Genomic DNA, 13,129 nt, shown 5'->3' with positions numbered 1-13,129 from the left:
GTAAAAGGCGTGTATGCTTGTCCTAAGAGGCGACTAACATGATCGGGTGGTCAGACTGGCTGACTTGGTTGATGCATGTCATTGTATCCTAATTGCTTAGATCGATGCTCATGATGTCCATCACTGGATTGTCTAGTCTAGACTCGATTATTTAGGGACTGCCGTCACATAGCTGGAATATTGTTGAGTGCAGCGTTAAACAACAAACCAAAACCAAAATTTAAAGATGGAAATGACTAGGTAGGGTGGTGGTTAAAGTGTTCGCTTGTGACGCCTAAGACCTAGGTTTGGTTCCCTGCTTGGTGTCTCCAGGAAATGCCAGAAACTTACGATTGTGGGTTCAAATCTCAGATTTGTCCTGATAATGTTTCTAGGTTTGTCAGCACCACGCCATGATTGTGGGTTTCACCAATGTCTGTGATATAACTGGAATACTGATCATGGCAGTGTTTAACCCATCTGGCTCACTGTGAGTCACGGGTGGTCGGGTAGCCTAGTGGTTAAACCTCACTCACTCACTCACTCACTCACTGTGACTCACTGCAGTGTTAGAAACTGGCACTAGTCCTGTAGTCCTTGCCAAACTGCTCAATAGTTAAGGTATCATAAGGACTAGTAGAAATTTGCTTTTTTAAGGTTTTTGCTATATGTTATCATTTTTTAAGGACCAGTGGACTAAAAAGGTTAGTTTCTGCCGCTGACTCTATGGTATTAATGGAAACTGGTCTTATTTTATTTTTCAAGCTGTTTCCTCCCGGACAGGACCATCTTTTGTCGGTAAAATCCAACAAAATGTGCGGGTTTCCGCTAGAGTGTAGGAAATACAATAGGTACTGTGACCGTGGTGTTGTGCATCGTGTTGTGCATCGTGTTGTGGGTAGCTGTGAGCACGGTCGTGCAGCATGACTCGTATATTTTGTTGTCAAGTATCACAACACATACATGTCTATTGTCCTTTTTATTATAGGAGTGTTTTTGGTGTGAAAAAGCAGGATGTTTGCTGTCATTGTCTGTGAACATTTGATGATTCTATGTTCAAGATTTGACTCCATATATTTTTGCATTTATTTAAGTATACCGTATTCGACGTAAAAAGCGCCCAGGGTGCTCTCAAAATTAGAAAAAGGGGGCTCTTATTAGAATATAAATTTGGTGAGATTAAAAATGAGGTTGAAAGATTGTAAATTTTGTGGTTTATGCTGACAGCCTGAAATGATATAAAAGAAGAATGTGTGTGTATTATACATGATAGATATGTTTTCGAGAATTGAATTGCCCATAATTAAGAGTGTATATAACAAACGAGTGCGTATTATACACGAATAAATAAGTCTTGTGTACATTGATCAATCAGAAAGGGTGCTAACTGGGATTGTTCACTAGCGAATATATTAGCAAATATCGCTGTGGGCGCTTATTAGAGCGGGGCGCTTATTGCGTCGAATACGGTAAGTGTAGAAACCTATGTTCACTCATTTTGGAGTCGTTTATCACACACTGCAGGGTGCAGCCCTCATGGTTTATTTTCCCTGCGTTGTTTTATTGTACGATTAACAATGACCATGAGTCGTTTATTTCTTATATGAGATATCAACATTTCGAACAGCCCTTTTTGAGGGTGTCAATAAATTGTACAAGCTGTTAAAATATTAACCCATATTTACATAATGTTGACTCCCTAAATACAATCCGACAACAGCACTATTGGACAATTCCATTTTATGTACAGGGGAGTTAAGTTTGGTATTCTCATTATTTTAACGTCAGTTATCTGTACCTTTTCTCCCAATACCAATTGTCATATCTATCCCAATTTTGGATGCGATTGTTCGGGCATTGCATTCATCTGCATTGTCCAGCCACATCCATGGGGAACAACTCACTCTAGACACTTCCCTTGTAAAAATAATGTCGTCCAATTTATGACATCATCAAATTGCGAGCGCATGTTTGAATCTCCAGATATGACATCATTATAGAATCATGTTTTATCATGAAATAAACCACACTTCATTCTTTGCGATTTATCACGTAGCTATCTTATATATCTCCATAAACACCAAAATATATTGAAGTCATATCTTGTATATAGATGAATAAGTCCCCAATAATAACTTAACGGATTGTTTATTTAATCAGTAATGAAAAAAACCGTGAACCACTTGCAAGGAAGTGACAGTCAAGTGTTTGTAAACTTGACTCGCAATCAGTTCTCATTTGGTTAAAGTACCCACTAGTTGGAAAGTGTTACCATGGGTACAGGAAGTTAGCTCTGATTTTCAATTGGAATTACTTGTCTGTGTCTGGCAAAAAAAGCATCCAGATGTCCAAATTGTGTTGTAAGTTTTGTCAAATTCAGTTGTAGTTTAGCAATGACTTCAGAGCAATATAATATTTATGTTTTAAAGATTTCAGCAGTTGTGGATGTATGAAACAGCTATTAAGAAGATTTATTGATATAATAAATGGTTTGGTTATTGGTTTAAAAATATCGATTGACTCAAATGAATAAATATATGCTCAAAGAAAGTATTTTGCGTGTAAGGTAAAACATATGTTGAGGTGCTAAATCCCTGTCCCATGTGGCCCACATGGTTGACCTCATTTTTATAAAAGAAAATATAAACATTTTTTTTTTTATTTTTTTTTTTTATATATATATATATTTTTTTTTAATCTGATAGGACAGGAATGTGTTGTGGTACATGAACATGTGTAGTGAGGACTTGACATGCAATGATTCGCTAATTTCTTGGTTTCTGTGAACATACTCTGCACAAAATATTCCTGAGCAACTACTCACAATCCTGTTTACAAACTCAAACGTTTCTGTCTACTAGTGGGACGATACATGGACACATCGCGACTTTTTACTTCTTGATAAGACCCGTGAAGATCCGGGGTAGAATAGGTCTTCACCAACCCATGCTTGCCATAAAAGGCGACTATGCTTGTCGTAAGAGGCGACTAATTGGATCGGGTGGTCAGGTTCGCTGACTTGGTTGATGCATGTCATCGATCCCAATTGCGTGGGTCGATGCTCATGACATCAATCACTGGATTGTCTGGTCCAGACTCGATTATTTACAGACCGCCTTCATATAGCTGGAACATTCCTGAGTGCGGCGTTAAACATCAAACAAACAAAAAAACTAAAACTTCTTGATACAAGTGTCTATCACAATCACACACTTAGTAAAAAGTATTGATTCTCACCTTAAATGTATTCTTTAATAAATGTTACACCAAACATTAAATACTAGTGAAAATGAGTTGTGAAAACATACATATTTTCATCCATGACACTGCCAACTGTAAATCATCAGTGTGCCAGGTATTTGGCCATCCTGTCTATGAAAAAGATGGCTTACGCACCACAGATAAGAGCACATGCAAGTATCGATACATATCGGATCGCACTTTCTGTGTATCGTCCTAGCCCTAGTTTACAACACTTGTGTTTGGTTCCAAGGATAAGCTGATAAACATATGGTTTAAAGACCACAGATAAGAGCACATACAAGTATCATGATAAGTGTCGGATTGTGAACAAGGTATCGTGACACGTATCAGATCGCCCAGTTGGTGTATCGTCCCAGCCCTAGTTCTGTTAGGACCCTTTGGTCAAGAAACCAGAGCCCCATTCCACGAAGATATCATAGCCCTACAACAGTCGTAAGTATTTGTTAAATTATGGGAGTAACGATCACCTTAGCGCTGAGATGGCTTTGTGGAACGGGGCCCTGGCCCCTGGATGATTGCTGTTTCAAGGGACATCACTCAGTGTCCATGGTTCAGTAATCCAGAAACTGAAGTACAATGTCACGGGGTCCACTGGGGTCAACTGGGCTTCACTGCATTCTCCTGAGATGGTCCCTTGTTGAACCAGTCCTGAGCTCCGTTCCTCAAAGCTATCTTAGCACTAAGATGATCGTAAGTCCTATACTTTAACAAAGGTTTACGATCATCGTAGCGCTAAGATCGCTTTGAGGAATGCGGCTCAGGTTGATGTTCAGTTATCTGAAGCTCACACTATTGACCATTGGTTTCCTTGTCCAAACTCTGAAATCAGAAAACTGAGACTGACTAATACAGGTTACCATCATATAGCATTATATTATCAGAATTCTGAAGGTCAGTAGGGGTGGTCAGGTAGCCTAGTGGTAAAAGCGTTCGCTTGTCACGCCGAAGACCCGGGTTCGATTCCCGACATGGTTACAATGTGTGAAGCCCCTTTCTGGTGTCCCCCGCCTTGATATTGCTGGAATATTGCTAAAAGCGGCGTAAAACCATACTCACTCACTCACTCACTCACTCACTCATGGTCAGCACAATACAATCATCGATTTGTTTTAACGTTGACTTTATTGTTGATATTTATGATTGTGAGTATATTGCTGAACTTTTTGTGCAGGGTATGTTTTAAATTGGTGTTAATGTATTGACCATATATTTCTGTATTTTCCTGCTGTACTTCTCTGGAAGTAATATCTGTTATGAACATGTTCTCTCTGTCTGTTTCTGGTGTTGTATGAGTGAGGAACCATCTGTTGTATCTTCTCGCTATTTGTTCCTTGGGATCTAGACTCTCTCTCTTGTTGTCACTATGCATGATACGATACTTGTTCCTAGTTTTTATCTATATGTGCAATCCAGATTATTTATGTTGTTTGATTGAGACTCTACCAGAGAAATGGTAAGTATCAAGGCGCTGTCGGTTCCCAATGAGAAAATATTACTCACTTGCCCAAACAGTTATAGAATATTAACTAACCACTAAAGTTATTTGTGTTTGCGCAAAGGTTACCATGAATAGGAGAAAATTCCGGTGTAGAATAGGTCTTCAGCAACCCATGCTTGACGTAAAAGGTGACTATGCTTATCGTAAAAGGCGACTAACAGGATTGGGTGGTCAGGCTCGCTAACTTGGTTGATGCATGGTCATCGATCCCAATTGGGTGGATCGATGCTCATGATATCAATCACTGGATTGTCTGGTCCAGACTCGATAATTTACAGACCGCCGTCATATAGCTGGAATATCGCTGAGTGCGGCGTTAAACAACAAACAAACAAACCAACTTTGGGAGAGTGATTAACATTTCAACCATAAGGACAACTAAAATACAAAAATAGGATTTCTTCTTAATTCATACAAATGATGTGCCAATTTATGCAAAATAGTCACAAGAACTAAATTTTCCATTATGGAGGTGTCTGTTACGAATGTGTCGTGTTTGTTAACCGAAATCTATTTTCATGTTGCATCAATCAAATCAAGACACTCGTTTCGTAGTATCAGTTGCTTTACAACTGAGTTTCAGAATCACATGGTACTATAGACGATTCATATCATTAGTCTTTGGCATCCGATTCAGAAGATAAAGACAACACTTGTTGAAGTTTGGGAAAGTCATCCACATGTTTTGTTTTCATAGCTTGAGTTTGCTGACTGGCACAAAACAGACGCACATCAGGGATGGTGCTTCCGCTATTAATCAAATAAACTGGAAAAAAACTTATGGAGCAAAAAACTAGAACTGACATTTGGAAGCATTGGTCACGCCAGGGCTTTTTTTTTTTGTATTTTGATTGTGTTTGTTTTGGGGGCTTTTGTACAGAACACTGCTGCATCCATTGCATGGAGCCACCGCCTGGATGTGTTTAGTTGCACTGAATATGAAGCATTTCTGGCGATCGCTTTTCTTGTCAATGCTTTGTGTTTTCCTTGGTCTATCCCTAAATGCACATTTTTGTATTTTCTCACCTTAAAATTTTAATTTGTGTGAGGCCACGCCAATTTAATTCACTCTCATGGATCAATATGACAGATGGGAAAATGACATAAATACCAGTAGAAATTCTGGTAGAAAGTGTTGATTTGAGGTCTATTACTTTTGCAAGAAACTAACATTAAAAATTTGAACAATTTTTTTTATAAATTAGCAAATTTTCTTTTTTTTTCTTTTTCACTCTTGATACATCAAGAATAAGCCTGTTGGTGAAATTATTTATAAATTGGCTTGGCCTTGATCTTAGATATGATAAAACTATGAATTAGGTTGTGAAAGTAATTTTTTTACACTCAGAATTCAGGGAGTTTATGGCATTAATTATTATTTCACATGAGCCAATTTGAGCAATTTGCTGAAGATTCTCAGTGGAGTACTGTTATATCTATTCTATTTTAAATACAACCTTACTACTTCGGGGCCAGCTTACGTAATTTATTGATGCAACATGTAAAGCTCATTTCTGGTGTCCCCTGCCATGATCTTAGTATTGCTAAAAGTGGCAGAAAAGCCAACTCCCTCACACACTATATACAGACATTTTATTCAGGCGATGCAAAGGTGAAATGGGGTTTAACGTCGCATTCATGATTATTGCACTTATACAGCAATGTGCACATTTTGTTCAGTGTACTATAGGCTAGAAGTTTTCCATAATGAATGTTAAAACAGCATTCAATTTTGGCAGCATTTTAGTGTTCAAGTAAGTTTCTGACATTTCTAGAAACAGGCTGATAATTTGTGATAGCTGCCAGTCCCCATGTCCTTAAAACTTTACTTGTTTCCAAAATCATGTTAATTCCCACAAACTAGATAAATTTTTTTACAAAGTTAATCTTTAATTAAATGTTTGTTTGTGCAAACAATTTTGTCATAATCTCTTTTCAGAGAGTATTTTAGTTATCAGAATTAAGACACGTGAACTCCACGTTACTCCTTTATTGAGCTCTCGAAATAGGCTGTGTAGGAAGCAAATCATTGCTGTGAGGAGCTTGGGGAATAATAAGTGCTCATGAAAATCATTTGTTTGAAACTTCATGATGGGTTTGAGGTTACATTAAACATGGTGTGCAGTTCACCTAAATACGACTTATATTTGTGACCGATTTCAAATACCTTACAATTATTGTAACCAGATTTAGAGGACCTACCTTTCATGTTAAAATGATTCAGATATGGATAGTGATATATTTTTGTGGCAGGACAAAGTTGTGTGTGATCAGTTGATTTGAACCACTTCTCTGATTGTGATCTGTGTCAATATTTCAGCCCGATTGACACATTTGACAGTGAGGACTACAACAAGTATCCCCTGTACAAAAGGGCGCACTACATAGAGTTCGATCAGAATCCCGGCGAGTTCCTGGTCATCCCGGCCGGCTGGTTCCACCAGGTAGGTCACAGTTCCGGTTCATGTAGAAGTTAGTTTTGTTTGCTTGTTGTTGAATGCAAAACACAATAATATTCCAGCTGTCTGACGGCGGTGTGCAAATAATCAGGTTAAGGCCAGAATTTAAGAGTTTCTATTGTAACTGTTATATTTGTACCCTCTCTCTCCCCCTCCCTCCCTCAATAGAAGGACCGACCGTCCGTCCGTCCATCCATTAATCAGTCAGTCTGTCCATCCACCTAGCCATCCATCCTTCATTCCGTTCATCCACCCATCCATCTGTCCATCCTTCTGTCCGTCCATCCATTCATCCATCAATCTTTCCATCTATTCATCCATCAGTCTGTCCATCCATCCATCTGCCCATCCATCAGTCCACCCTTCCCTTCATCCATCCATCTGCCGTCCATACGTCCATCCATCCATCCATCCATCTACCCACCCTTCCCTTCATCCATCCATCCATCCATCCATCCATCCATCCATCCCTTCCTCCATCCATCAGTCCATCCCTCCCTTCCTCCATCCATCCATCCATCCCTTCCTCCATCCATCAGTCCATCCCTCCCTTCCTCCATCCATCCATCCGTCCATCCATCCATCCATCAGTCCATCCCTCCCTTCTTCCATCCATCCATCCATCCATCCCTTCCTCCATCCATCAGTCCATCCCTCCCTTCCTCCATCCATCCGTCCGTCCATCCATCCATCCATCCATCAGTCCACCCACCCTTCCCTCCATCCAACCATCCATCCATCCCTTCCTCCATCCATCAGTCCATCCCTCCCTTCCTCCATCCATCCGTCCGTCCATCCCTTCATCCATTCATCCATCCATCCATCCATCCATTCATCCATCCATCCGTCCATCCATCCATCCATCCCTTCCTCCATCCATCAGTCCATCCCTCCCTTCCTCCATCCATCCATCTGTCCATCCATCCGTCCATCCATCCCTCCATCCATCCATCCATCCATCCCTTCATCCATCCATCCATCCATCCATCCCTTCCTCCATCCATCAGTCCATCCCTCCCTTCCTCCATCCATCCGTTCATCCATCCATCCATCCGTCCATCCATCCGTCCATCCATCCATCCATCCATCCACCCCTCTGTATTGCAGGCCTACAATGTAGAGGAGACCATCGCTGTGTCTGGTCAGTTCATCCCTCCCTTCCTCCATCCATCCGTCTGTCCATCCATCCATCCATCCACCCCTCTGTATTGCAGGCCTACAATGTAGAGGAGACCATCGCTGTGTCTGGTCAGTTCATCCCTCCCTTCCTCCATCCATCCGTCTGTCCATCCATCCATCCATCCATCCATCCACCCCTCTGTATTGCAGGCCTACAATGTAGAGGAGACCATCGCTGTGTCTGGTCAGTTCATCCCTCCCTTCCTCCATCCATCCGTCTGTCCATCCATCCATCCATCCATCCATCCACCCCTCTGTATTGCAGGCCTACAATGTAGAGGAGACCATCGCTATGTCTGGTCAGTTCATCCCTCCCTTCCTCCATCCATCCGTCTGTCCATCCATCCATCCATCCATCCATCCACCCCTCTGTATTGCAGGCCTACAATGTAGAGGAGACCATCGCTGTGTCTGGTCAGTTCATCCCTCCCTTCCTCCATCCATCCGTCTGTCCATCCATCCATCCATCCATCCATCCACCCCTCTGTATTGCAGGCCTACAATGTAGAGGAGACCATCGCTGTGTCTGGTCAGTTCATCCCTCCCTTCCTCCATCCATCCGTCTGTCCATCCATCCATCCATCCATCCATCCACCCCTCTGTATTGCAGGCCTACAATGTAGAGGAGACCATCGCTATGTCTGGTCAGTTCATCCCTCCCTTCCTCCATCCATCCGTCTGTCCATCCATCCATCCATCCATCCATCCACCCCTCTGTATTGCAGGCCTACAATGTAGAGGAGACCATCGCTATGTCTGGTCAGTTCATCCCTCCCTTCCTCCATCCATCCGTCTGTCCATCCATCCATCCATCCATCCATCCACCCCTCTGTATTGCAGGCCTACAATGTAGAGGAGACCATCGCTGTGTCTGGTCAGTTCATGAACAGGAATAACTACCTGGTGATTCTGGAGGAGATCCTCAAGGCGGACAACCTGAAGCGTTCCCGTCTGCCAGCCCACTTCCACACCCTGCTGCCCCCCGACCAGGTCAGTGGGAGTTATACGGAGAACCTCACCCAAGTGTCTTTTGATAACAAATTTATCAACATGAGTTGATAAAAGTGGAAAAACTCCGCGGCTTGCCGAGCTGTTTTTCCACTTTCATCAATGAGTGTTGATATATTTGATATCAAAAGACATGAGGGCATGATTTTATTTATCATCCAACATCATTCTTCCAACTTTTTTCAGTTTGTAGACAGTAATAAGCAGTGTCTTAAGTGTAAAAAGTACTGCTAACAGCTACAGTAGCAGAGCCATTAGTGATGTCATTTGATTGTGACGTCATGGTAACCAATGACATCACAATGGTCTGCAAAGCATTGTGGAGTTTCATTGCAGCGATACCTACAATGTTGATATCGCTTGATCGATATATCTCATGTGCGCTCCTGTTTTGGATGATAAACAGTGTTATTTCCCCTGTTCCAGTACTTATCTCCCTTTGTATATTATCACTCCCCTTGTTGTCTCCTTGTACAAACTGATATAAAAATTAATAATTCTATGCCCATTTAGTGCTTCGGAAATTGAAGACGTACACCAGGTGGAGACGAACTGTTCAACTTTTAAAAGGAAACTGTAACTGAATCCAAACAGAAAAATCACAAATTTCCTGTCATACCTGGACGAGCGACACTTGACGTCCCATCAATGTTTACTAAAAACAATAATGTTGAATACTGTTCCCATTTCAATGCTGTAAAGATTTGCCAAGTGAAATAGAGAGAACTTGACAGGGGTTCTTTTTTTCTTTTCTTTTTTAGTTTAACGCCACATTGAGCAATATTCCAGTTATATTACAGCGTTCTGTCAATCTAACTATTGAAATATGGTGTGGAAATATGCACATAAATATAAATGGCCTATGATGATGATGATGATGATGATGATGATGAATAAGACACCAAACACAAAATGCCATATCTTCCTACAATATGTACAACACAGTTAAATTTGGTTTATTCCGCTGTTTATATGGTAAATAGTACTAAATACATGTAATGCACTACAAAGTGACCCGTGAAGATTCCGGGGTAGCATAGTTCGCTGGTCACGCTGAAGACCAGGGTTCGATTCCGACATGGGTACAATGTATGAAGCCCATTTCTGGTGTCCCCCGCTGTGATATTGCTGGAATATTGCTAAAAGCGGCGTAAAACCATACTCACTCACTCACTACAAACATCCAGGTTGCATTGTGACCCGTGAAGATCCGGGGTAGAATAGGTCTTCAGCAACCCATGCATGCTGTAAAACGGCGTCTATGCTTGTCGTAAGAGGCGACTTACGGGATCGGGAGGTCTGGCTTGCTGACTTGGTTGATGCACGTCATCAATCCTAATTGCATGGACTGATGCTCATGATATTAATCACTGGATTGTCTGGTCCAGACTCGATTATTTACAGACCGCCGTCATATAGCTGGAATATTGCTGAGTGTGGCGTTTAACAACAAACAAACCAACCAACCAACCACTACACATTACAAAGATGTATTCATTTATCACGGTATGGAATGCTCAGTCATGACATTTGACTATTATTTCATACTAATGACGTTTATTTTTAATGATGTATTTTTAAGCTGAATGAACACCCATACTGTCCCCAGTTTTGAGAAAAGGTTTGTAAATAAACTGCTAAAAAAAGGCCATATTTAATTTTGATGCAATTATCGTCTGTCTGCCGTAGGTTAAAGTGTTCATGTCGCTGCTGCCCCAGAAGCTCTTGGCTCATGGGAAGGAGGTCACATCCAAGATCATCAAGCAAGTCGAGAATGTCAACAAGAAGGAGTAGACACTAGGGGGCGCTGTTATACCTGTGGGCACATGCCTCATTTATTCTGTTTTTTTATGTTCCATATTTGGACATATTTTTATTTTCGTCTTACCACATTTGAATGTCACTGTATGTATTTGTGTTCTTGAGGTTTTTTTTGTCTGCGTGTTCTAACATTGCAGTTTGTGTATGTGTGACAAACCAATATTCGTGACCGACCATGAGACAAAGGACCATATGGGTGAAAAATCACGTTTTGACTTTTCATTATATTTTAGAACTACGGCATTTTCGGAACACAAAAATACAATTCACAATCTTCAATTCATATATATTACAGAGACACATGACATCACAGAAGTAAGTTGACATTATTCGACGTAATAAGCGCTCTGCTCTAATAAGCGCCCACGACGATATTTGCTAATACATGTATATTGGCTAGTGAACAATCTCAATTAGCACCCCTTCCGATTGATCAGTGTACACAAGACTTATTTATTCGTGTATAATACGCACTCGTGTGTTATATGTACCCTTAATTATGGGCATTTAAGTCCTGAAAAAATATATCTGTTGTATATAAACTTTTCAGGCTGTCAGCATAAACCACGAAATCTACGATCTTTTAACTCTGATTTTTTTCACCAAAATAATATTCTTATAAGAGCCCCCTATTTCTAATTTTGAGAGCGCCCTGGGCGCTTATTACGTCGAATACGGTAATTGTATTCTCGCACCTGTCAGGTCCCTTTTCTCCTGATTGGTCACATTTAGAGAATCTCACACGTGTCTTTTGATATCAAATAGTCATAAAAGTTGAAAGTCCGAGGGTGAGATTCTAATCACCATCTCAAATCATCCCAAAGTTTGTGGACAGTGATAACCTTATCATGAGTGTAAAAGAGTGAAAAGTACAGCTCACGAGCTTCAGTGGCAGAGAGATTAATGATGTCATTTGATAATGATGTCATGGTAACCAATGACATCACAATGGCCTGCTCAGTATTGTGATGCAATTTCATTGTACTGATATCTCCTGGGAGATATAATGATCTCACCAAAGCAATATCTCAGGTAGAAGCCTGTTTGAAGTATTGTTTTGTTAAACTCAATTGGATTATGCTGTGGATCACGTAGATGTCTGCCTATATTTATGCACGACTTTGAAATTCTAAAAAAAGGTTTAAACGTCAAGCAATAAATTGATACTAAACTCGCCCCCAAGTTTAGTATCACCAATTTTATGCATCTTGTGAATTGCTCGTCAGATACCAGAACTGTTCACTTGTTTCATAAAATTGGTATTACACGGGAGCGAGTTGAGTATTTTATATGTCTCTGGTAACCCGTTAAGTTTTCACTTGACTGCTTTGTCACAATACCGCAACTGAGCAAAGCCAGGATCTGCTAGTCTGGGTTTGAATTTTTTAATTGGCAATAGAAGGTTGGGAGGTACCAGTGAATTAATCTGACATTCCAAGTTTTGCATGTGTTAACTTATGTGTGATTTGATTGTGTTTTCATTGTGTGTTTTTAGTCATTTGTTATTGTTAATTGGAAATCAAAAACATCTTGTTTATGATAATCGTTCCCTGGGAATAGAGGTCTGCAAAAATATTGATTCATCAAAAAGCAATATTTTTATATTGATTGACTTAGTGGCTGACCGATTGATATTTGTGGGCAGATAGAGAACTGGAAAGAGATAATTTGTCCTTGTAAGCCTGTTCCGCAAAGTGATCTTAGCACTAAGAGGATCATATCTCCCATACTTTAACACAGACATACGACTGTCATAGTGCTAAGATAGCTTTGTGGAACCATACCACAAAGTGATTTTAGTGCTAAGAGGATCATATCTCCCATACTTTAACACAGACATACGACTGTCATAGTGCTAAGATAGCTTTGTGGAACCATACCACAAAGTTATTTTAGTGCTAAGAGGATCATATCTCCCATA

General features: G+C 40.5%; 1 protein-coding gene across 1 annotated transcript in view; it reads left to right on the top strand.

Annotated features, from left to right (window-relative positions):
• Window positions 1-11,508, top strand: part of LOC139471302 (uncharacterized) — a 39,146-nt gene extending 27,638 nt beyond the window's left edge. Inside the window, exons 6-9 of the mRNA XM_071253610.1 lie at window positions 745-830; window positions 7,062-7,185; window positions 9,220-9,369; window positions 11,077-11,508. Coding sequence (XP_071109711.1) covers window positions 745-830; window positions 7,062-7,185; window positions 9,220-9,369; window positions 11,077-11,181 — 465 coding nt within the window. The 3' untranslated portion in view covers window positions 11,182-11,508. The remainder of the gene's footprint in view (window positions 1-744; window positions 831-7,061; window positions 7,186-9,219; window positions 9,370-11,076) is intronic.
• Window positions 11,509-13,129: the final 1,621 nt, after the last annotated feature.

This window comes from Haliotis cracherodii, unplaced genomic scaffold (assembly GCF_022045235.1).
Source record: "Haliotis cracherodii isolate W230 unplaced genomic scaffold, xgHalCrac1.p SCAF_22, whole genome shotgun sequence".
NCBI classification, from domain to species: Eukaryota; Metazoa; Mollusca; class Gastropoda; order Lepetellida; family Haliotidae; genus Haliotis; species Haliotis cracherodii.
Note: the sequence above shows the minus strand (reverse complement) of the source record. Positions and strands in the feature narration are given on the sequence as shown.